The sequence below is a fragment of the Alosa alosa genome, chromosome 4 (genome assembly GCF_017589495.1).
Source record: "Alosa alosa isolate M-15738 ecotype Scorff River chromosome 4, AALO_Geno_1.1, whole genome shotgun sequence".
Taxonomy (NCBI): domain Eukaryota; kingdom Metazoa; phylum Chordata; class Actinopteri; order Clupeiformes; family Clupeidae; genus Alosa; species Alosa alosa.
In genome coordinates this window covers 36,849,470-36,875,620 of record NC_063192.1, presented here as the reverse complement: position 1 = coordinate 36,875,620, position 26,151 = coordinate 36,849,470, and the positions used below count along the sequence as shown (strand labels likewise).

The window sequence follows — 26,151 nt, the reverse complement described above, 5'->3', positions numbered from 1 at the left end:
ACTGCCCCCCCTGACCTCAGTACAAGTGGTGCGTCCACTCACTGGCCCCCCTGACCTCAGTACTCACTGCCCCCCCTGACCTCAGTACAAGTGGTGCGTCCACTCACTGCCCCCCCTGACCTCAGTACTCACTGCCCCCCCTGACCTCAGTACTCACTGCCCCCCCTGACCTCAGTACAAGTGGTGCGTCCACCACATGAGGGGAGAACAGATAGGAGGTGGAGAGAGAGCGTTCAACAGGAATAAGTAGGGCGCCAATGACGCAGGATCTGACGAACAGCCTGAGAAAATCAGAAGAGAGTTCAGCTCGTCTTTCTGAGCACATGAATAAAAAACAGGATTCTCATTCAAATAATAAATTTATATTTTAATTTCATATTCTTAAACATTTCAATGTTTTTTCCTTCTCATTCACCTCTGAGCACTGCTGTGAATATGCGCCACTGTAATTTGTATATAAAATTATATTGTGCATTTAGTGAACACAATAGACCACAATAATACCTTTTTTTACCATCATCTAAAGCAGTGTTTCTCAACCAGGATGCCAGTTGCATTGTTACGATGCCCCGTGATTATAAAAGTAATGACTGGCCTGACCATGTTGTAGCCGCCTACTACACTACTACTACACTACCACTACTACTACACCACTACACTACCACTACTACTACACTACACTACCACTACTACTACACTACCACTACACTACCACTACTACTACTACACTACCACTACTACCACTACACTACTACTACACTACCACTACTACTACACTACCACTACTACTACACTACTACTACCACTACATTACCACTACTACTACCACCACTACTACTACTACTACTACTACACTACTACCACTACTACTACACTACCACTACTACTACACTACCACTACCACTACTACACTACCACTACTACTACTACTACTACACTACCACTACTACTACTACTACTACTACCACTACTACTACTACACTACACTACCACTACTACTACTACTACCACTACTACACTACCACTACTACACTACTACTACCACTACACTACCAGTACTACTACTACTACTACTACACTACCACTACTACTACTACACTACACACTACTACTACTACTACACTACCACTACTACTACTACACTACCACTACTACTACTACACTACCACTACTACTACTACTACCACTACTACACTACTCAGGCTCAGTCCCTGCCTCAGTCATTGCAAGCGCCTCTGATTTATTAATCACCACTATGTGGATACTGTTTTTAGAATTTATTTAGATTAAGTGTTAGTATAATTTGTAATTTTGTTATTTGTATTTTAGTATATTTTTATATATTGTATTAAGTGTTAGTATAATTTGTATTTTAGTATATTTAGCATATTCTTTATCTTCTACTGTCCTTACTGCTTAGTTGTGTTTTTATATTATATACTTTAATTACTCTTTCTGCTGTTAAAGAATGTGTTTGTCTTGTATGTATGCTGCTGAGACCTTGAATTTCCCCTGGGGATCAATAAAGTATCTATCTATCTATCTACTACTACTACACTACTACTACACTACTACTCTACTACTACTACTACTCTACTACTACACTACCACTACTACTCTATATATGAGAGCTGTGGACCAGGAGCTACGTGTGTCAGTCATCCATTCCTGCGAGAATAGAGCGGTTATGTGCATCGTCCCAGGCCGAAGTCACACTCCTATGTGCGTGTGTGTGTGTTGTAGTATGCTACATGCGTTATGCGTTTGTTGGTCTTCAGAGACAGTGTGTGTATTCTAATGATAATCCACATAAAACATTTTTTTAAAAAGTTTGGGTTACCTTGAGATGTTTTATTCATGTAAAGGGTGCCGCAATTGAGATGTTTCATTCATGTAAAGGATGCCACGATTGAAAAAAGGTTGAGAAACACTAATCTAAAGAGAGTCATGGATATCTTAAATATGGGACAACATTAGACTAACACTGGGACAATGTTAGACCAACACTGGGACAACGTTAGACCAACGCTGATCTAAAGAGAGCCATGGATATCTTAAATATGGGACAACGTTAGACCAACACTGGGCTAACACCAGCTGTCATGGATATCTTAAATATGGGACAATGTTAACAATGCCAACACTGATCTAAAGAGAGCCATGGATATCTTAAATATGGGACAATGTTAACAATGCCAACACTGGGCTAACACCAGCTGTCACTATTAATTGACTGTTACAGTGTAAAAAAAAGAGATGAAAAAGATTAAATAATGGAAATTTCATCAAAAGGTATATAAGAGGTTAATTAATGAAAATGTCCATGTGTTGTCCATACTCCTCGTTGGTCTTCAGAGGGGAAAGTCTTCTCTCACCGTGTCCCCGTTCCTAGGCAACAAAGAGCAACATTCTCATTACATTAGGAGTAGATCGGATAGCGCCTTCATTTGCACATGTCCACTAGATGTCCCTCCAGTAAAGCAGTGTTGAGACTTTTCTTCCGCTGCTGCTCATACTGTCAGCACAACAGGAGACTTTCTACTGAGGAGACACAGCACTCAAAAAATCCTCCATAGAAATGCATGGGGTTAGTTTGTAACGTCAATATGGCAGTTGTCTACACATATCCCACCCCTTCCGCGGCAAAACGTTGACATGTAAATACATTGAGCCAATCATGTGGTGTGTTGTGAATACACTGAGCCAATCATGTGGTGTGTTGTGAAGACATTGTGCCAATCATGTGTTGTGATCTCGCAAGGTTGGTGTCGTGAAGCCTTGCGCACACGCATTTCTACCGAAATAGATGCCCGATATGCGTTACAATATGGCCGCAGAGTTGAGGGACTTGCCTAAAAGGACTTTGGCATAACTTCATAACGGCTGATAATTTGTAACAGAATACAAAATACGGATGTGAAAAATGTATTTCGTTAAAATACAAGTAATTAGTCATTTAAACATAATAGTCTTTTAGTCTTTTTTTTTTACTGAACACCAGAGGTTCCTCTGAGGGGACTAGTGACACTCCACAGAATAATACTATGGGTAGACTGGTCTGTTTTAAAAGTCCATGGAGCAAATAAGGCACATTGAGTAATGAAGTAAGAGTTAGTAAGATGCAAAATAAATACAAGTAAGATGTGAAATAAAAGCAATATTATATAAAGACCTTACACTAGTATTTGAATCAAAAATGCATTTCAAACAAATGTGACATGGTTGGGTTAGGGTTACATTACCCCACAACACCACCTGTGCCAGTTACATTACCCCATAACACCAACTGTGCCAACACCATAGCACCAACTGTGCCAGTTAGATTACCCCATAGCACCACCTGTGCCAGTTACATTACCCCATAATACTAACTGTGCCAGTTACATTACCCCATAGCACCAACTGTGCCAACACCATAGCACCAACTGTGCCAGTTACATTACCCCATAGCACCACCTGTGCCAACACCATAGCACCAACTGTGCCATTACCCTATAATACTAACTATGAACTCACAAGGGAGGAGCAGGTACATTTGTTTTTTTATAAACACTGAGGTCGGTCTACAGGGTGTGTTACATGATTTTCATGCATCTAACCTGGACATTGCCATTGTCAACATCAGAAAATATGGCAAAATATTTGACTATGGTGATAAGCATAGCCTTACGGTTGTCATGGTTATAAGTAGTATATTTAACTGATGCATTTTGGTTTATTTGAGATTTACAGAAATACTCAAAATACAATCCCTCAAAGTCTTTTGCTGCAAACTACATCTTATTGCAAAATACAAATGACAAAATACGCTAAAGTAATGAAATACTTGACGAGTCTTCAACAAACTAGTTTGATTCTGGGGTAATTTTTTGCATGTCTAATAGTGAAGTTCTCAGAGAATTACTGGAGCAGATGGACCTGAATATCTGTATTAGTGAGCAACGTAAACATTGCCTTGACTAGTCTGCAGAGAATGCATGCTGTAAGCACAACATAAACATTGCCTTGACTAGTCTGCAGAGAATGCATGCTGTAAGCACAACATAAACATTGCCTTGACTAGTCTGCAGAGAATGCATGCTGTAAGCACAACGTGACTAGTCTGCAGAGTGTATATGTTTTACCTTTTCATTTCAAGTACACATCTCCACACTCTAACTGTAATTTGCGGTGCCAACAATTGAAATAATTTCATCATGTGAAATAAAGGACACCAAGGAACCAGAGGTTTTGCAATCAGGAAACAGATATGCAGTCTGAAAATGTGTCATTAAACCAAGAGAATGTAGACAGGGTTCATTTTACACCACTCAAAAAACAGTACTATAGCAAACAAATGCAGTAGTGTAGCAGGCAGTCAGTAAGTAGGTTTAATGAGGCTTCTAACATGTTACAGATGCTCAGAGTGTTTCTGGCTTCCTCCTGTTCACCTATTCAACCGGAATCTGGGTTAATCATGCTTTTAAAAAGTGGGCATTTTTCATTGCAAAACAGATGTGCGCTTAATCACATGGGAGTACCAATCAGAGGTGAGCTTAATCACATGGGAGTACCAATCAGAGGTGAGCTTAATCACATGGGAGTACCAATCAATCGCTCGGCACACATCTCCCCCAGCACCAGTGGCGCAAAAAGTGGGTATGCGCACCATGGGGGCGCCAAAGCGATGGTAAAAATAATAATAATAATGATAATATATTTGGTATATTCTATATGTAGCTACTGTTGTACGTTTCTAAATCATTTCAACATTTTCTCAATGTTAGATAACATTTTAGAGGACTAACAGGCTAGAGTAGGCGCCTTATCTCATAAGATTCCAAATGAGATGGCATGTCAAGGGATGCGACAGTAGTTAAATAAGTGGACGGTGAAAAGCAACAAGTAGGATTTAAAGTGTGACGTCTGTGCTTGGAGGCTTGCAAATATTCATGTTAACAGACTAACTAGCGTTTGCTAAGCATATGCCGATTGAAACATAACCTATTCCATTACAGTAAGATAGCTAGGTGGCTATCATGCTCATACTGAACTTTTAATGGCAAACTGCAAACAGAAATGTCACGCTAGCAACAACTCATTACATGTTTCCATTTCCTAACAATCCTAATATTAATAGCTTAATATTGTGCTGATAATGTGGCAAACAAAGGCTAGAGTTGGCCAGCCTATCCTTTGTGAGCAACAGCTGGCAAAAGGACGTTATGAGAACCGTTTAGACTCTCTTAAAGTGACAATGCACCATTTAACAATACTTCAAGTTCAAATTGGCAGAATTTCTTAAAAAAATAATGATTTACACTAATAGCGTTTTTTTTTTTTTTTTTTTTTTTTTATGGGGCACCAATTTGTTGTTACATACCCCTCAAAAAATGGGTAGCTGCGCCCCTGCCCAGCACACATCTCCCTCCATGGTTGGCACATTTCCCTTGACCTCATCATGAATGCACGAGTCGGGAAACGGCACCTTTTCAGTCTACAGTCATGGGGCAGGCAGGATGCGTCTTTACTCTTAGTGTGGTCTTTTCACACATATCATGCCATGTTTTTAGACACATGACATTTTTCATGACAAATGTAACACACACACACACAGCTGTTAAAAGTACAAAGTTAACGCAGCCCCCTAGGCCCAAGTTGTGATGCAAGGAATGCTGGGAGGAACAAGGGTCATTTCTCTGTTTTGGGTGCGGGTGGAATCAGCCGCACATTCCATATCAAAACCACAGAGACAGTAACCATGACCACATGGGTTCAAACAAAGATCTTGTCATTACACCAAACAGAAACTACCAGGGGAAGATATTTTGAATATCTATTGAGATATTTGTGGTTCCCAGCCTCTAAGGATTCCTACTGAAGGCCAACACATGTTCAGATGTCGACATAAACAAAAATAGCTCCTCTTGTTTTGATATATGTATACAAACATGGGGCATTTTCTCCCAAGTCACATTCACAAATATGGGGCATTTTCTCCCAAGTTCCATACCCTCACATTCATGGGTGGTACATCAACCTGTCACAAGCCTCTTCCTTGTTCTGGCTTAGATCCATTTTCAGAGTTGATATTTTGCATTTAGCTGGAGGGAGAAGACTAACGAGAGGATTGTGAAGATTTTGGAGTCAAAAATGGCCCTAGACCTATAACCTTATTTCCAGACATGGTGGGACATTGTGTAAAATGTAAATAAATACAGAATGTGATAGTCTGCCACTCACATAACATACAAGTAAAAAGAGCATCTCAGAGAAGCTAGTCTTTGCCACTGTCAAAAACTGTGGCAAATAATGCAACAATATAAGAATTACTCTCCTCAATCTAGAAAGAGAGAGAATCTAGAATCTAGAGAAATCATTTAATTGCATTTTGTGTTTTCACCATCTATAGTTCATAATATGATTCAAATATTCAGAGAATCTAGAGAAGTCATTGAATTGAATTTTGTGATTTCACCATCTATAGTTCATAATATGATTCAAATATTCAGAGAATCTAGAGAAATCATTGTACGAAAGGCACAGGGCTGAAAACAATATTTGATGACGAGGATCTTTAATAATAATAATAATAATAATAATAATAATAATAATAATCTTTATTTGTATAGCACCTTTCATACACAGAATGCAGCTCAAAGTGCTTTACATTTGAAGCATGTAACACAATAATAGTCAGTCAGTCATTATCAATCACTTTTCTTTGCTGTTTATGATCTACTCAGCAACATATCAAAAATATAGAAAATGACGTGCTTCAGATGGCCCTAACCCTAACTCTAACTGTAAAAACAGACCTGATGATGGTGATCTTTAGTGCTATTAGACAATAAATTGTCTCTTCATGTGGCCAAAACTGAATTCATAGTGTTTGGCTCTAAGCCAAGACTGTATAAGAAAGAGTTGTCCAGTATCAGCCTTGGTGGGCAGCTCTTCCCTGCCAAGCCCTCAGTGACATATTTAGGATGCTGTTTAGACAGCAACCTAGATGGGGGGAGCATGGCCTCTAAGGTCATGAGCAAGGTTAATGGCCTCTAAGGTCATGAGCAAGGTTAATGGCCTCTAAGGTTATGAGCAAGGTTAATGGCTTCAAAGGTTATGAGCAAGGTTAATGGCCGATCCAGACTCCTAGCTAGGAAAGCTCCATTCCTTGATGCAGTGAGCCTCAGACTGCTAACTAATTCACTGGCCTTATGCTGTCTTGATTACGGACTTGGCTCATGGTATGGTGGTCTAACTAAGGTTAGTCAGGGTAGTGCTGGGGCTCACACCAAGCGATCATGTGGGTAAGCTCCAGTTCCAACAGCTGGGCTGGCTCCCCCTGGAGGCTAGGCCAGTACAGCTCCAGCTCAGGGTGGTCCATAATGTTTGCAATCATAAGGCACCGGCATACCTTAAAAATCACTTCACAAGGAGTAGGGATGCCCATGCGTACCACACCAGAGCTAGTAATGCAGACTTGTACTTGCCTAAGTTCAAAACAAACATTGGGAAGTGTACTCTCAAATATAGTGGTGTGGTGACCTGGAATAAATTACCTTTGGAAATTAGTGGAAATTGAGTTGTTGTCTGTTGGTGTTGTCTATGTATGCACGTTGCACTTTAATACAGAAAGGTAGGGTTAGGGTAGTTTGTTTTATATGTTTAGCCTCTCATAGTCTATTTTTTATGATGTTTAATTGTTTTGTTTTATGTGGATATATGTCCTGTCTTGTAACATCAGGGACCATGATGGAAATAAGTGCTTGCACTTTATCATGTTTTTTCTATCCCTTGGATATGTCTTTATTCCAAATAAATCAAATCAAATGAAATTAGATGGCGCTGTATTAAAAACAGACCTGTGTCTGTAATGAAGACGCAACTTGCGTAATGCACTTACTCACACAGCCTGCTTCCACTCACTAAAGAGTCAGTGCTGTGTGCAGCACTCACTAAAGAGTCAGTCAGTGCTTTGTGTCTGCCATAATAATATATTTAACTGTGTGTTCTGCCATATTAATATATTTAACTGTGTGTTCTGCCATATTAATATATTTAACTGTGTGTTCTGCCATAGTAATATATTTAACATTAATATATTTTACTGTCTGTTTTGCCATAGTAATATATTTAACTGTGTGTTCTGCCATAGTAATATATTTAACATAAATATATTTTACTGTCTGTTCTGCCATAGTAATATATTTAACTGTCTGTTCTGCCATAATAAAGTATCATATGATATGAAATGTACTCACACAGCCTGCTTGAGGGCACATTGTATTTCCTGCCGCCGTTTCTCGTTGATAGGGTAAAAGTAGAAGAGTCCCATGCCCACCACGATCAGAGCAATGGGCACGGGGGCAGAGAGCACCCGCAGCGTGGTGATCACCACCTCATTGTGCTTGCACGCCCCCGGCTTGTAGCCTGCAAAACTAAGCATGAGGAACAACACTGTGAAACGATGAAGCTGACAGAGAGGCTTAGAGTCACAGAAGACTGATCATGAATGGTGGTAACCATGGTAGCAAACAAAGCCATTTCACACAATCAAAAACCTGTTTGTCACCTTTGTTGGTGTTTTTGGTTTAACTTTATTAACTAATAGGGGTGAATCTATTTTATACAGTCTACGGTTTAACTTTATTAACTAATAGGGTGGAACTCTACGGGTTAAACTCAATTTAAGTCTTATTTGAACTCTGTGTATGTTTGTTCTAACAGACCATGATTCAAAATGAGAAACATTTGCAGTACACATACGTTTTATAAATAAAAAGGAACATCTGCAGTAAACATACGTTTTATAAATAAAAAGAAACGTATGTGTATCAAAATAACACCACATATTGAAGTCAGTGCTGCCTGTAGTACTCACTAAAGAACCAGTCAGTGCTGTGTGCAGTACTCACTAAAGAGCTAGCGTGTGCAGTACTCACTAAAGAGCCAGTCAGTGCTGCATGTAGTACTCACTAAAGAACCAGTCAGTGCTGTGTGCAGTACTCACTAAAGAGCTGCTGTGTGCAATACTCACTAAAGAGCCAGTCAGTGCTGTGTGCAGTACTCACTAAAGAGCTAGCGTGGAGACTCCTGCCGCCATGCCTCCTCCAAACTTGTTGAAGAAGACGAAGAAGGAATAGAACATGGGTTCCAGGTCTGAGCAGGACGGGTTTTTCAGCTTAAAGTCGTCCACCACATCTGGCAGCATTGACCTGGTGAAAACAGAAACAAATTGGAATGCAATGCACTGACCTGTGACCAAAGGAAAGCATCACATCGCAATGTGATAACTCATGACAAATGTGACACAAGTGTCTAATGAAAAACACATTGAAGCTCTCTTGAGCTCTCCCTCATGCCAGAAAACAAGCTAATAGGGAACCGGCGTTTTTCCTCTTGCTTTGCCCAGACACATGCATGTACTTGTGTGGTCACTAAAACTGCATTGGTGTCACGCTTTTATCTCAATATGCACATATTTGCAAGGAGACTGTCCCCAATCCTCAGAACTGTTACGTAGCGCTGGAATAAGGGGAGGCTGGACCTACGAGCCTGGACCTCAGCTCCTGTTCAGCTCATGTTCATCTCACTGAGACACTCGTCTGGCATGTGTTCATCTCACTGATACACTAGTCTGGCATGTGTTCATCTCACTGAGACACTCGTCTGGCATGTGTTCATCTCACTGAGACACTCGTGTGGCATGTGTTCATCTCACTGAGATACTCGTCTGGCATGTGTTCATCTCACTGAGATACTCTTCTGACGTGTTCATCTCACTGAGACACTAGTCTGGCATGTGTTCATCTCACTGAGATACTCGTCTGGCATGTGTTCATCTCACTGAGACACTAGTCTGGCATGTGTTCATCTCACTGAGACACTCGTCTGGCATGTGTTCATCTCACTGAGACACTAGTCTGGCATGTGTGTGCTTTTCCCTGAGCCACCAGTATGGCAGGCCAATCCGTTACAAAAGATAATGACTTTAGTTTTAACATTTTTACACAACAATATTCAGATTGAAAAGTTCAAAGAAAAAATGTCTGAAAGGAACGTTTGTCTCTGTCGAATTTGAACACACTTCAGGCTTCATGCTCAACATCTCACTAATCTGCCTTCATGCTCAACATCTCACTAATCTGCCCTCATGCTCAAGGTATCACATCTCACTAATCTGCCTTCACGCTCAACATCTCACTAATCTGGCTTTATGCTCAACATCTCACTAATCTGCCTTAATTAAATTACAGGGGCAATAAGTATTTGACCCCTATGTTAAATTCCCATAGAGGCAGGCAGATTTTTTTTTTAAAGGCCACTTAATTCATGGATCCAGGATACTATGCATCCTGATAAAGTTTCCTTGGCCTTTGGAATTAAAATAGCCCCACATGATTTGCATTGAACTCAATGAGCATCAAACCAGCTAATAGGCTAACTGAAAAACACACCATGCCAATCTCTAGGTATGGTGAAGGGTATGTGATGATGTGGGACTATTTATATTAGGAACTCTCCTACAAAGGTTATCCCTTTAGTGAGCACCATGAACTTGCACAACTCAAAAAGCTTCTACACACCTACTCACCATGGCAACAGGTAGAGTGCAGCAAGACTAGAGCCAGCCAACATGGACATCAGAATGAAGACCACCAGCTGACTGTTTACAGTGCCGATCACCGCCAGGGCCGGCATGTAAAACTGGAACAGGGGGAGAGAGAGCAGATAAGATTAAGAAATGATGTCACTAAAGAAATGAGCTGATTAGTAGTAGTATGTTGTTAAGACGCCACCAATATAGATATGAAAACCCATAGATATAAAACCCATAGATATAAAAGCCCATAAAAACCCATAGATATAAAAACCCATAGATATGAAAACCCATAGATATAAAAATCCATAAAAACCCATAAAAACCCATAGATATAAAAACCCATAGATATGAAAACCCATAGATATAAAAATCCATAAAAACCCATAAAAACCCATAGATATAAAAACCCATAGATATGAAAACCCATAGATATAAAAATCCATAAAAACCCATAGATATAAAGGCCCATAGATATAAAAACCCATACATATGAAAACCCATAAAAACCCATAGATATAAAAACCCTTAGATATGAAAACCCATAGATATAAAAACCCATAGATATAAAAACCCTTAGATATGAAAACCCATAGATATAAAAACCCATAGATATAAAAGTCACTAGATATAAAAGCCCATAGATATAAAAGCCCATAGATATAAAAGCTCTTAGATATAAAAACCCATAGATATAAAAGCCCATAGATATAAAAGCCTAGATATCTACGGGTGCACCACAGTCAGGTCCAAGTTACCAGGGAGACCCATGACTCGAGTCCTACCCACCGTCATGTCCCAGTGCCACCCCATCTCTCTCTCTCATTTGCTTCCTTAACAAAAGTTCCAGAACCACAACCCTGAAACAAACGTCCTATGAAGTCCTAGCAATTACAATGACACACAATGGAGGCCAGGGCCTCCTCTGGCCAGATGATGATGATTTCAAACTAATCTGAATATTCCCACACCAATGTTCTTAGCAAAGGGATTGTTTTCATTGCTGTCCCTGCACCTCTCAGCCCACACCAACATCAGTGAGCCGCTAAGACCCAGCGTGATGATGGAGTCCTGAATAGGGCCTGTACTCTTTTACATCACTCAATTGGACAGAGACTCACAGATAGGCTGATGAATACATCACTCAATTGGGCAGAGACTCACAGATAGGCTGATGAATACATCACTCAATTGGGCAGAGACTCACAGATAGGCTGATGAATACATCACTCAATTGGGCAGAGACTCACAGATAGGCTGATGAATACATCACTCAATTGGGCAGAGACTCACAGATAGGCTGATGAATACATCACTCAATTGGGCAGAGACTCACAGATAGGCTGATGAATACATCACTCAATTGGGAGGGCAGAGACTCACAGATAGGCTGATGAATACATCACTCAATTGGACAGAGACTCACAGATAGGCTGATGAATACATCACTCAATTGGGCAGAGACTCACAGATAGGCTGATGAATACATCACTCAATTGGGAGGGCAGAGACTCACAGATAGGCTGATGAATACATCACTCAATTGGGAGGGCAGAGACTCACAGATAGGCCGATGAATATGGTCGTCTTCTTGCCAACTCTCACCAGCACCAACTGCCACAGAGGGATGGCCAGCGTGGCCGAGGTCTGGAAGCAGGAAGAGCATTAAGATCTCATGTAGATATTGGTCTGGAAGCATTAAGATCTCATGTAGATATTGGTCTGGAAGCATTAAGATCTAATATAGATATTGGTCTGGAAGCATTAAGATCTCATATAGATATTGGCATTAAGATCTCATATAGATATTGGTCTGGAAGCAGTGTGAGAGAGCGCATTAAGATCTCATATAGATGTTGAACAAGCATGCTGTCATTGATTTACTTGCTGCCAGAACAAATCAGTGAGTTGTTTTGTATTTTCACAATAAACTGCCGTGCAGCTGTCAGACTATCCACCATGCAGTGGTGATATTAACAGAGACTTGCTGTTGGTATGTGTCTCAAATACAGCTGAATGATTTCCCAGACGGGGATTAAGGCAGCTATGACTAGCATTTCTGGAAACCACTGAAACATGGATTTCTCTGGTCTGTTTAGCTGTGTTTTGCATGCACCTCATTTCCATGCTTGTGGCATATTTTGGTTTTATGTAAACTAGCTCACAGGCTCATCTGACCAGGCAACAGCAGCACAAGAGCAGACGCTGATGAAAGGTCCAGTCGCTTGCTTACAAACATTCTGGTGATTTATTTGGCCATGTCATGCAGGCATCATGCGTTCATACATTACTCATATTACATAGCCATATTTATTCTGCTCTTATAAGGTAATTGCTAATACACTGCACATATTTATATGTAACTTATATTACTCTAAACCTCCTTCTGTAAATCAACTGTATACTACTGTCTACACTGCACTATATTTCTTGACCTGTCTATGCACCACCTGTCTATACTTTATATATTATATCACATTGCACTTTTCTGCATTTTTTTGCACTTCTGGTTTAAACTGCATTTCGTTGGCTTTGTACTTGCTTTGCTGTTTTTACAGAAGTACACAGTGAAAAGCCAGTGAGAATGACGTCTGTTCACCTGTCTTGTCCATCATTATCTTCACACAACTCAAACATACTGGACTCCACAAAACCAATATCTGCCCTAGTCCAGCGCCTGCCACTGACATCACAGCAAAACAGATCACTCACCAGGAGGATGAGTACGAGGTGCTGGAAATACCTGCCCACTCACCAGGAGAATGAGTGAGGTGCTGGAAATACCTGCCCACTCACCAGGAGAATGAGTACGAGGTGCTGGAAGTACCTGCCCACTCACCAGGAGAATGAGTACGAGGTGCTGGAAGTACCTGCCCATCCCGGCAGCATGGGTGCAGAAGAGAGCAAGGTTACCCTGAGACAGCTGCACATCAAAAACAGACAGACGCCAATAATGCAGTTTCATTATGCCACAGCCCCTGCTATTGACATTCTTTGTTTTGGGGATTTAGCATAATGCTGCTACCAACAGTTCACTCACAGAAACACATTAACTTGCTCTGCCATCACATTGATCTTCCTTATGACTAATCACCAAATGAGACCTTTGGGGTATACTACCAAGCACGTTAGACATATCTAGGCTATCTACACATATCGAGGCTACACAAAGCCTTGACAGGGGTATATGTATAACTGTTAAGTGATATTACGATAGCAGTTATGTGATATATTTGACAAATTAGGCTTTCAGCTCAGATCTGTGCACGTTCTCGGTGTTGGGATGATGTTGGCCAATCGTGAAACGTGGAGACGCACTTGACCACCTATATTAAAACACAATTACTTCCGCATTAATAAGCGATAGCGTAATCTAGACTGCGGTCATTTTTAGTGTCTAGCCTATAACATCAAATACATCGATTGTCATCAGATGGTGTATGGTATGCACGTCCATAGTGCCATATTTGCATGCACAACACTGTAAAAAATATTTTTTTCTCGCTGATTTATTTTCACTAGCAACATGGGTAAGGGACTATTACAATAGTTTCACATCAGACTCAGAGGACTGCTTTACTAATAAAGTAAAATATAATTACAATAGTTTCACATCAGACTCAGAGGACTGCTTTACTAATAAAGTAAAATATAATTACAATTGTGTAATGATGCTTGCATGAGAAATACTTCCCAAAAGTTATGCAATCCTAAAAACAACATGTGATAGGGCTTTTTCTGTTGCTACCCCTTGATTCTGGAAGATAGATAGATAGATAGACAGATACTTTATTGATCCCCAAGGGGAAATTCAAGAAAAATTCAGTAAGCCATTTTTGTCATTGGCCAACCTGGGGAATGAACCCAGGTCTCCAGCATGACAGTCCGGAGCTCTAACCACATGCGTGGAATCCATCCTTATAGACATGAAGTCCTATCCCACCATCAGTGGCTTTTTTCTTTCTATCTATTTTCTTTGGCCTTTGATGTCCATTAATTCTCCCCTTGTTTGTTTATTTATCTCATTTATATTTCTTTTCAGCAAAATATGAACTGCCATATTTAACTTTACTGTACATTTTGATCTGGGCCTATAGTAGTAGTAGTTTTAATAAACGTATCTTCTTTTATCATAATTAGTTAATCATTATCATTAGAGGGGATGCATCCCCTCTATTGAAATCCGGAGACTTCATCCGGAGAATGAAAATGCACTGTACTGTTCTTCCAAGGCAACAACATCAACAACAACTTCTTATTATTATTCCACTTACCACTTTTTCCGTACGCAATTTCTCTTGAGCAGTTTAACTTAGAAACGTTCAAACTTTGTAACGTAGGTCTTCAAACGGACCAAGCTGCTATGTCTTTTCAACTTTGAAACTTTTATACTTTTTAAACTATTAAAGAAAAACTTTTTAAAAATCCCCATAGACTTAACATTGCCGACAGACATCATAATAATGGCTGTTAAGCAATTAGAATCCTATGGCAGGTGTTCAGGCCACCTGCAGCCTCAGCCTTTAAGCATACAATCTGGGTCAATTAAGACTACACATCCTATTCAACTGTTTCCTCTGCCCAAAACTGTTTCAAAATAAAAGTCCTCACTACAATAATCCACTGTTAAACAATGTAACCCATTAAACTACTGAACTTTTTACATTCAACTTTTAAACGGTCTACTCATTAAACTATCTAGCTATTAAACTAGCTGTCTATCAACAACTTTTAAACTATCTACATTCAACTTTTACATTTTTAAACTATATACATTCACTAGCTGTCTATCAACAACTTTTAACTTGTCATCAACTACGTCAACACTTTTCATCAACTATGACTCCTACCCACTGTAGCTAGTTAGCATGGTTAGCATTGCTAGCATTGTTAGAATTTTTAGCAAAACTGCTAAAAATGATTAGCTAGGTTAGCTAAGTCACATGGTTAGCATAGTTAGCATTGTTAGCATGCTAGTTAGCATAACAACTAAAAATGATTATTAGCTAGGTTAGCTAAGTCACATGGTTAGCATAGTTAGCATGTTAACATGCTAGTTAGCATAGTTAGCATAACTATTAAAAATGATAAGCTTGGTTAGCTAAGTCACATGGTTAACATAGTTATCATGTTAGCATTGCTAACATAGTTAACATGTTTAGAAAAACTGCTAGAAAATGTTAGTTAAGTTAGCTAAGTAGCATGGTTAACATAGTTAGCATTGCTAACATAGTTAGCATGTTTATCAAAACTGCTAGAAAACGTTAGCTAAGTAGCATGGTTAGCATGTTAGCATTGCTAGCACTACTATAAAACATTAGCTAAGTAGCATGGTTAGCAGAATTAAAAATCTTAGCATAACTACTAGCAAACATTAGAGCCATTCCAACTTTCAGTTATCGTCAAATATCTACCTATACACAGCCATTAAACTATTTGAATATCAACATTCATTCAACTTCCAGTCTGTCAACAACTTTTAAACTATTTACCTTCAACTTTTAAACGGTCTACATTTAAACTATCATTAAACTATCTATTAAACTAGCTGTCTATCAACAACTTTTAAACTATCTACTGTCTATCAACAACTTTTAAACTATCTACATTCAGCTTTTAAACAGTCTACTTTTAAACTATCAACTTTTATTAAGCTATGCAACCACCATGTCTATCCTAACATCACCGTAGTAACCATCTCTGTATTATCTGTTTTAACTATACATGATATTTTACATCACAACTTTAGCATTTTCATGCACTGGTAATTCCTTGGAATTGCATTTCTAGTTGTTATTATTTTTCTTTTTACCTTTTTGTGCGCGCTATTCAGCCCAAACCGCTTAACGTACAAATTTGGTTGAAGCACCGTTCCGTAGATCTTCCAAGGCTTTACCGTCCTATCCGTTTTTCATTTTTGAGAAGTTTATACTTTTTGAGATATTTGTAATTAAATGTGTATTTTTCCCCCATAGACTTGAATAGGGGCTGTGATGTCATAATAGAGCCAGCTGCGCTCGTTAAGTAGTTCTCGGAGCAGTTCCCAGGCTAATCAGAACACTGGCACAGGTGTCACCTGTGAGGAATTCAACTGTCTCAGCTTCTAAGCATACAATCTAGCTCTACCTGAACTACACATCCTGTTAAAGGGTTTCCTGTGTGTCAAAATAAAAGTCCCAGCCATATCTCATGCATTCAGCATTATATCTCCAGAACGGCTTGACGTACATGCTTCAAATTTGGTACGAGTGTTTTTATGGACTCAAAGATGAAGTGAGTTGAAGTTGGAGGTTGAAGGTCAAATGTCAAGGTCAAAAACACCTTGAGTATGATATCTCAAGAATGCCATGTCACACAAGATTCAAATTTGGTTACTCCAAAAGCACCTTTGCAGGTATCACAATTACCCTACCAACCAGCTAGCAGCAAGCTCAACAGCCCCACCAACACCCTAACCAGCAGACTGCATCCCCTCGTGTAATTCCTCGGAATTGCATTTCTAGTTACTATTATTTTTTGTATTTTTATTTATTTTTGTCACTTATATTTTTGTTTTAATCACTATATTAATTTTATTTCTGTGAGCACATTGCCTTTAAGTGTGCTATATAAATAAATGTGACTTGACTTGACTACACTGGTAGGCAAATGGAGAAAGTATTTACATGCTTATTGATGAGATTTCATTTGAATGTTTGAATGTGAGGATTCAGGAAACACAATACCAGTTTCTGTGTATGGTAAACGACAGAGCAGATCACTGATCTGGAGATATGTATTAAACAGGAAGAATAATTAGGCTACAATAGCTTTTGGCCACGTTATATATTCAAATCTGACTATACAATACTCAATGCTAGACAGTGTATTATCCAGTTATATTCAAATCTGTCTATAGTTGCAAGAATCAACTTCGTTCTATTAAATGTTGTTACCTCACTCCAACGGGTTGAAGCGGTTTCAGTTTGTATCGCACAGACACTCACACACATGCATTGAATGAGCGCTCATACCACTATCCTACCACTTAATTGTGTGCCTCTATGTTTGATGACACCAAATTAGCAAGTACTTCCTCCTGATTGCGAAAATGATTGTTTTCTTTTTCCTGTCCGTCCGCGGTTCCTTGATCAACTGCGCAGCAAATGACCAGAGTAACAGAAGCACCGCGCAGCAAATGACCAGAGTGACCAGAGTAACAGAAGCACCGCGCAGCAAATGACCAGAGTAACAGAAGCACCGGGGAGGAGTCTCCTCATCGGCACCGGCCTGCGGCCCATAGTTTGAGAAACACTGCCCTATAACAGGGGTTCCCAAACTTTTCCACGACAAGGCCCCCAAATACCACTAGGTTCTGGCCAAGGACCCCCTTGATGTGTTACTAAACCCATCAACAATACTATGGCAAATGTAAAAAATGTAAAAGCTAATACTAATGATTATTTTAGCCACAAGCACTTCGCGATAGAGCATACCGTGTGTAAAAATTGCATTTGGGGCTTTCTGCTATATGAGAGCTATCACTCTACTATTATTCCCAATTATTATCATGAAAAATATAATGTTCAGATATGCGACAAATTATTATAATGGCATTGTATTTTTCAAATGTATTTATTTGTTGCTTTTATTTTTCCATCCAACTTGCTGAGGCCCCCCTGGCACCCCCTCGCGGCCCCCACTTTGAAAACCACTGCCCTATAACACACCCATACGCAGGCATACAACACACACACACACACACACACACACACACACACACACACACAAACGAGCATGATGCCTCTGACCTGGAAAGCCAGAGAGGAGAAGAGGAAACCGAAGACCAGCCAGACGTAGGGTGTGTGTCCCCACACCATCCTCATCCCAGTCAGGTACGGCACCTGCATGCGGTCCAGTTTACTCAGCGGAGCTGCCCACACCAAGAGTTTGGTCAGCCATCAGTGCCAAAACAAAAACAATATATAACAATATATAACAATATATATATATATATATATATATATATATATATATACTTATATATAAGAGTTTGGTCAGCCGTCAGTGCCAAAACAAGAACATGGTAAAATATGACCAAACCTTTTTGGCCCGGTCTCTCAAAACAACATGATTCATAAAAGCATTGGGATTGAGACTGGATTGTTTAACTGCTTCCCTGTGAAGCACTTTGAGTGTCAAGAAAAGCGGTATATAAATGTAACGTGTTGTGATACGTTTAAGAAACATTCATGACGTATGCAGCGTGTGGGAGGGAAACTATTACTTTATTTCATGTTGAGTTTTGCTTCCCAGCATGCATTGCGATTCATTTAGTATTTTTGGCTATTATTAGTTTTTAATATTTTGAAACAATATGGTTTGAACAATTTATCTTAGGCTAGCCTAGGCCTACTCTGATGATGTTTTGAACAATATGCTACGGGATATGCCCATTAAAACGTCATTATTAGTTTATTAAAAAATGACACCGTAGATGTGAAAGCAGCACATCCTAGCCCGGTATAAATGTCCATGTCTACTCATCATTAGTGTAATGCATTCGGAGGACGTGATTTCATACATGTGGGAAAATATGAGGTGGGTGAAGATGATTGTGTAGTTGTAGAACAAGTCGTTAATGCATGTTCATGTTCCTTCTCTCCTAGCACGCTGAGACTTACAGGATGTAATAGCCTACCATACTAAATCACGCTTCATGTTTTTTGTTTTTTTTACCATCGCGGAAATATAAATGTCGCGCGCATAACGTCGCGGTGACCATTACAGGACGTCCTCTCAAAGTCTCGTGGACGTCTTTTAGACCTCCCGAACAGAGGTCCGCGGGACGTAAAGGGAACCCTACACAATGTCGAGGAGGTGACGTTCGCCAGGGGACCTTTAGGGGACGTCGCCAGGACTTTATTTTGTTTACTGGGTAGGCATCACTGTAGGAAAACAAGTGTAATGCAACGTATTGCACGCATTTGACTGCATGCAAAGTTTCTGCATGTGCTACTGTCCTTGTGGCAGACTACCATTCTGACTTGCATTCATGACATGTGACAGTAAACGTCACACTGTAGTTTTAAACCAAGCGGCTGGGGCGGACGATGGAGAGTTTGATATTCATATTCCCAAAAGAGTGAAATGACAGTATTTAAGCAGCAGCCGTGATAAGAACTAGTCCAATTCTCTAACTCTCCCTGCTTAGGCAAGAGCTCTCCCTCAATGCAGCAGCAACATTTAAAAACCAACGGCCATAACATCCACCACTGCTTTAGCATAGGCCATAGGTCAGATTCTGTTAGCGGTGAGGTTGTCTCTTCCCAAGTCTTTATGAATTCTCTCCTCGACCTAATGACCGTTTCCAATGAGATCAAGTAAATAATCGGACATGCATGTCGGCCCTGGACTCACCCAGCTGCTCTTTGACTCCCAGGAACAGCACCACACAACACACAAAGTACAGCGCAGCCAAGATCACCGCGGCAACCACGTAGGCCCTCCTCTAGGGACAAAATGGAGAGAAGACAAGTCTATGTACACATAAAGTATTCACCATGAGAATATTAAAGTCTTATTATTAAAGCTGTAATATTTGTGATTATTGAAAGACTCTATAATTGTATTTTTAATATCAGTAAAACTTGAGATGTTAGTAATTATTGAGTATAATCATTGAGAACAAGGGAACTGTTTTAGTTGTTGTCTATGACTCAATGTGCCCAGTGGGTTGACACATCACATGGTTCATCAGTGGGTTCACACACGGCTCATTAGCTCTTGTGCTTCCTCTATCTAGGCTATGCTTGGGTGTAAATTGACAAGGAGGTGGCATTTGAGTAAGCCAAAAGAGGAACTTCTTGTTTACACCACAATGGAACTCACACATTGTACGTTCTAAGACGACTCTGCATCTCAATACATCAAGTTCTACCACTAATGGCGCACACTTTTAATGACAACTACCGAGTATTAAAAATAACTCTATTGTGCTTAAACCAAAACAGAACCTATGTGTACACTGGACTCAGAGAAAATGCAAAGTGCTCAGCTGTTGTAGGCTACAAGGTCACTAAAAGAATCTTTCCCAATTCTAATCTGACGATCCATCAGTAAGCCTACTCCTATCTTCCTCTCTTGCACCCACACACACATAGGGGAAGATCTGTAGCATGGCTGAAAACACGATCTTCCATCTTCAATCTGTTATCCCCACAAGTTTCAAGAGGTCCACCATCATTCCAGTCCCTGAGAAATCAACAGTGAGCTGCCTTAACGATTACCACCCTGTGGCTCCCACTTCTGTTATGAAGTGCTTTCAGTGGTTAGTAAAAGATCATATTACATCCTCCCTGTCTTCTGCATTAGACCCACTCCAGTTTGCCTATAGGCCAAACAGGTCCACAGACGATGCGATAGCATTTGCTATGAACACTGCTCTCTCTCACCTGGATAAGAAAAACACCCATGTATGGATGCTCTTCATCGACTACAGCTCAGCTTTTAACACCATAGTTCCATCCAGGCTGAAACTGAGAGACCTGAACATCAGTCCCTCGCTGTGCAGTTGGATCCTTGACTTCCTGACTGACAGGACACAGGTGCTACGGCTGGGAAACATTATCTCCTCCACTCTAAGGCCCGTTTCACACCGGGTGCGTGGCGTGAGTGTGTCAGCTGCGTGGCGTGAGTGTGTCAGCTGCGTGGCGTGAGTGTCAGCTGCGTGGCGTTTCCTTTTTATTTCGGCTCCCATGGTAACAGGTTAGAGCTTGCACACCGCCTGCGTGACAGGCACAGCTCGAGCCGCGCCGAAAACGCGTGCATGCTAGGAATAGGACTCACGCCTATGTTTCACGCCACACGCGCGTTGGAAGCGATTCCATTCAAAACAGCGAAGAAACAAATGAGGTGAGAAAAAGAGACGTTGTGATTGGCAGAGAGGCCGCCGCAGTGCTGCATCAGCTTCTGGTAAGCAAAGACAGAAAACACCACGCAGCCGCCACGCAACAGACACGCAACGTTCACGCCACATTCCCGGTGTGAAACGGGCCTAACATTCAGCACTGGTGACCTGCAGGGATGTGTGTTAAGCCCCCTGTTTGATTCGTTGTGCTCTCATGACTGTATGGCTTCTCACACCTCAAAGACCATCATTAAGTTTCCTGATGACATTTGAAATGAAAGTATTGCTTTTTGTTTGATATCATTTAGGCCAATTTCCAAATATCAAATATATAATTGGCCATTTCCAAGTCCAGGGACTTTAGTCAGGTTCATATTTTCATCGGAGGCAACTGAACAGCTCACTGTGTTCTGCAGGGTGTCTGTGAGCGGCGAGACAGTGTTATTGTTGGACGGGGAAGAGTGGTTTAGACGCAGAGAATCACTCTGGTTCAGCATACTGCAGTCTTGGGCTCTCTTTGCATGGTACACCCCAACAATCTGACCCTGAATGGCTGCGCCAGCCAGCGTCGCAAAGACCTCCATTCCCATCCCTGAGAGAGAGGGAGGGAGAGGGGGAGAGAGAGAGGGAGAGGGAGGGAGAGAGAGGGAGGGAGAGGGGGAGAGAGAGATATCCATTAATGGGAAAAGGTATTCCAAGCAACAGTTTTACAAACTTATTTGCATACATATGCATACTCAAATTGAAAGCTTCCATTTTATGGCCCATCACTTCCTTGTTAAGGCTTCCTGTTAGCAGATACAGGAAGTACATATTTATTCCCTTGGCTATCACCCCAGGCCATTTCTGGTCTTGACTATCGGACATAGACAGAAACCCAAACTTGGCAAAGTCAGGCCCCATTGACTGCAAATAAAAAAAAAAAATAAGGGCCTCTTACGGTATCCAGTTGCAGAGTCTCTATCTCTCTGGCCTCCACCAAGGAACATGTTGAGTGAAGAGTATGGAACATGATAGCACTAGAACATGACAGAGAGATGACGTCCTGTAACCAAGGTGACACAACAAGGAAGGAAGACAATATGCAATACAGCGCACCAGTGTACCATGCTCTGTTACCATGGCAATACTCCAGAGGGGAGACACTCAGTGCCTTCTCTGGCAGAAGGAGGAAATGAGTATGTGGAAGAATGCGTAAGAGTCACGTTGAGATTTGTGTTTGGCGTGAGTGGACAGATTGGCGTCAGGGTGAAGTGTGTGGTGACGAGGGGCAGGTCTTACACTCATGAAGGTGTCAAACAGACAACACCAGAGGAAATACCAGCAGAAGCTTGTGGCAGGAGTCATGGTGGCCTGAGGGGTAAACCACAGCATGACGTAAGACAGAACCCCAAAAGGTGTGGTGAACACAATCCTGAAGACACAGAAACAGGGTGAACACAATCCTGAAGACACTGAAACAGGGTGAACACGTATCATAACAACCTGCCATCAGCACAATGTTGGGAATCATAACGTATCATAGCAACCTGCCATCAGCACAATGTTGGGAATCATAACGTATCATAGCAACCTGCCATCAGCACAATGTTGGGTATCATAACGTATCATAACAACCTGCCATCAGCACAATGTTGTTGTATTAATAATATGTTATGTGTTCAAATATTTGTGTCATTTCTACTCACCATGGGATGAGCTTGCCGATACGTGTCCGGCCGCTCTTGCTGACGGCGTAGCCCACCAGGGGGTCGGTGATGGCATCCCAGGCCCGACCGAGGAACAGAATGAAAGACACATTGAAGGGGTTCATCTGTTCGTAAAGATAAAATGACGCACAGAAGTAATCTTATACAGTTGAACAACTCGTAACTAAAGCTGTGGGGCTGTAAAGAACTAGAGCTAAATAACTAGTAATAACTACCTAGTCACTAGAGCTAATAACAAGTAATAACTATCTAGTGAAATAACTAGTAATAACTACCTAGTCACTAGAGCGAATAACTAGTAATAACTACCTAGTCACTATAACTAGTAATAACTACCTAGTCACTAGAGCTAAATAACTAGTAATAACTACCTAGTAACTAGTAATAACTACCTAGTCACTAGAGCTAAATAACTAGTAATAACTACCTAGTCACTAGAGCTAATAACTACCTAGTCACTAGAGCTAAATAACTAGTAATAACTACCTAGTCACTAGGGCTACATAACTACCTAGTCACTAGAGCTAATACATGTAACTAGTAATAACTACCTAGTCACTAGAGCTAATAACTACCTAGTCACTAGAGCTAATACATGTAACTAGTAATAACTACCTAGTCACTAGAGCTAATAACTACCTAGTCACTAGAGCTAATAACTAGTGATACTAGTCACTAGAGCTAATAACTACCTATTCACTAGAGCTAAATAACTAGTAATAACTACTTAGTCACTAGAGCTAATAACTACCTACCGGTAGTCACTAGGGCTACATAACTACCTAGTCACTAGAGCTAATAACTAGTGATACTAGTCACTAGAGCTAATAACTACCTAGTCACTAGAGCTAATACATGTAACTAGTAATAACTACCTAGTCACTAGAGCTAATAACTACCTAGTCACTAGAGCTAATACATGTAACTAGTAATAACTACCTAGTCACTAGGGCTACATAACTACCTAGTCACTAGAGCTAATAACTAGTGATACTAGTCACTAGAGCTAATAACTACCTATTCACTAGAGCTAAATAACTAGTAATAACTACTTAGTCACTAGAGCTAATAACTACCTACCGGTAGTCACTAGGGCTACATAACTACCTAGTCACTAGAGCTAATAACTAGTGATACTAGTCACTAGAGCTAATAACTACCTAGTCACTAGAGCTAATAACTAGTAATAACTACCTAGTCACTAGAGCTACATAACTGTCTTTGCAGCAGTTGCTGTGTGATATGTTGCTATTTATTCATCTTTTTATGTGATGCTATTTATGGTGCTATGACAGACAAACAATGACTTGGTTCATGAGAGGAAGTGAAACTGAGTTAAGGGCAGTAATGGACAATAGTGGACAATGGAGAGCTTGGGACGCAGTGAAGTGATAAAAGTCTCATATGCATAACAGTGTCTACTCTGGAGACTTCAAAAAGAACACAGGGTTCTACTCAAGAGTGGTCAACCACAACGTCCTCTCCCTTCCTGCACACGTAACAGAGGTCACAAATCTACATGTGGAAGTGTGTCTGTGCCACTCTGTGTGCTATAGCCTCCACTCATTTCTCAGTTTGTAGTTGCTCTGCCCCGTCTCGCTGTAATGTGCACTGAAGACTAGGTCAGCATAGTGCACATGTGCACTGAAGACTACTGTAGGTGAGCATAGTGCACATGAAGACTAGGCGAGCATAGTGCACATGGGACTGATAACTAGGCGAGCATAGTGCACATGGGACTTTATGAACTTTGTGAAAGTCTGCAATTGATAATGTCCTCCCACAGATACGTATTGATAATGTCCTCCCACAGATACGTATTGATAATGTCCTCCCACAGATAAGTCATTTTTAAATTGCTTTTATCAAATTATTTTGACAGAAGCCATAAATCTGTATCTTACCGGGAGCATCACACCAAAGCCCTTCATGCAAGTACAGAATGTACATAATATTCAGTAACAGTGTGCAAATGTAAGGTTTAGAAAGGCAGAAGTTTTGTGTAATACACCGCTTCCTGTTGGCAAATAAAAGTCCAACACAACCCCCATAACGCGTAGGCTAATGACAACATGTGGTGTTAGACAATCTTACCAACCTGCACAACATCCAGTAAGAATATCTGCATGAAGAAACCTTTGGCATTGCCTGTCATCTGATATGGCATTCCTCCAACTGCATAGCACAGTTTTCTATAAAAAGGGATACCAGGAGCAACCTGGAGAAGAAAGAGTCATAGGCCTAGTGATGACCACATCTTCAACAGCCTTTAGGTTTGCATGGCTCCAATAGGCGTCATGCTGGAGCCCACAATACGGTACATTGTATGATAATAACTTGCACCATAGCCTTGTCTTGTCAGCAGAACTAAGAACCTCAGAATTATCACTTCAGAATCAAACAACTTCAATCACTTTAGGCCTACATTAAACTTTTGATTATGCTCGCCTACCCACTTGTTAAAACGACCAGATCCTAATTTTAAAGATTAGAGTCCTCGCCCAAATTCACCCAAATCTACCATACCTTACGATGTTCATCTCCAATCTCAGTGGGATCGCATGCAGTATCAATATCTGTTGTCATTTTACTAAATCCAGAGAAGTTGAAAACGTTACAGAAAAGTTGAAACTTTTAATACACGAAGGCGGGGCATCTCTCTTTCTCTCTCTCTCTCTCTCTCTCTCTCTCTCTCTCGTTGCCTTCTCAACAACAGTAACCGTGCACAGTCGTGATACTTCATGAAAAACATTGCGCAGTCCGTTAAAGCGTAACCCTAGAGTCTCCAAGCAGAGCTAACCATTTGGGATATTATGGCAGCGTAAAAGGCGTGAATTTTGACTAGCTTCCATCTGCCATTTTTGTACAAAAAAAAAAAAAAAAACTTTTGCGTGCGTATTGATTTTATTCTTGTAAAACTAGTTGACATAGCTCACTTTATCAAGGATAGACCCAAAGAGGATTTGGTTTGGCCG

General features: G+C 40.6%; 1 protein-coding gene across 1 annotated transcript; it reads right to left on the bottom strand.

The window, feature by feature from the left end:
- Nucleotides 1-2,288: 2,288 nt before the first annotated feature.
- Nucleotides 2,289-25,853, bottom strand: LOC125293596 (sodium-dependent lysophosphatidylcholine symporter 1). Its single transcript, XM_048241590.1, has 14 exons — nt 25,703-25,853; nt 25,275-25,394; nt 23,156-23,280; nt 22,749-22,881; nt 22,408-22,486; nt 21,872-22,059; nt 19,979-20,069; nt 18,370-18,491; nt 13,419-13,502; nt 12,143-12,226; nt 10,574-10,686; nt 9,051-9,194; nt 8,241-8,417; nt 2,289-2,388 (listed from the first exon to the last, which is right to left on the bottom strand). The coding sequence occupies exons 1-14, from the start codon at nt 25,760-25,762 to the stop codon at nt 2,352-2,354; spliced, it is 1,557 nt and encodes a 518-aa protein (XP_048097547.1). The 5' UTR covers nt 25,763-25,853; the 3' UTR covers nt 2,289-2,351.
- Nucleotides 25,854-26,151: the final 298 nt, after the last annotated feature.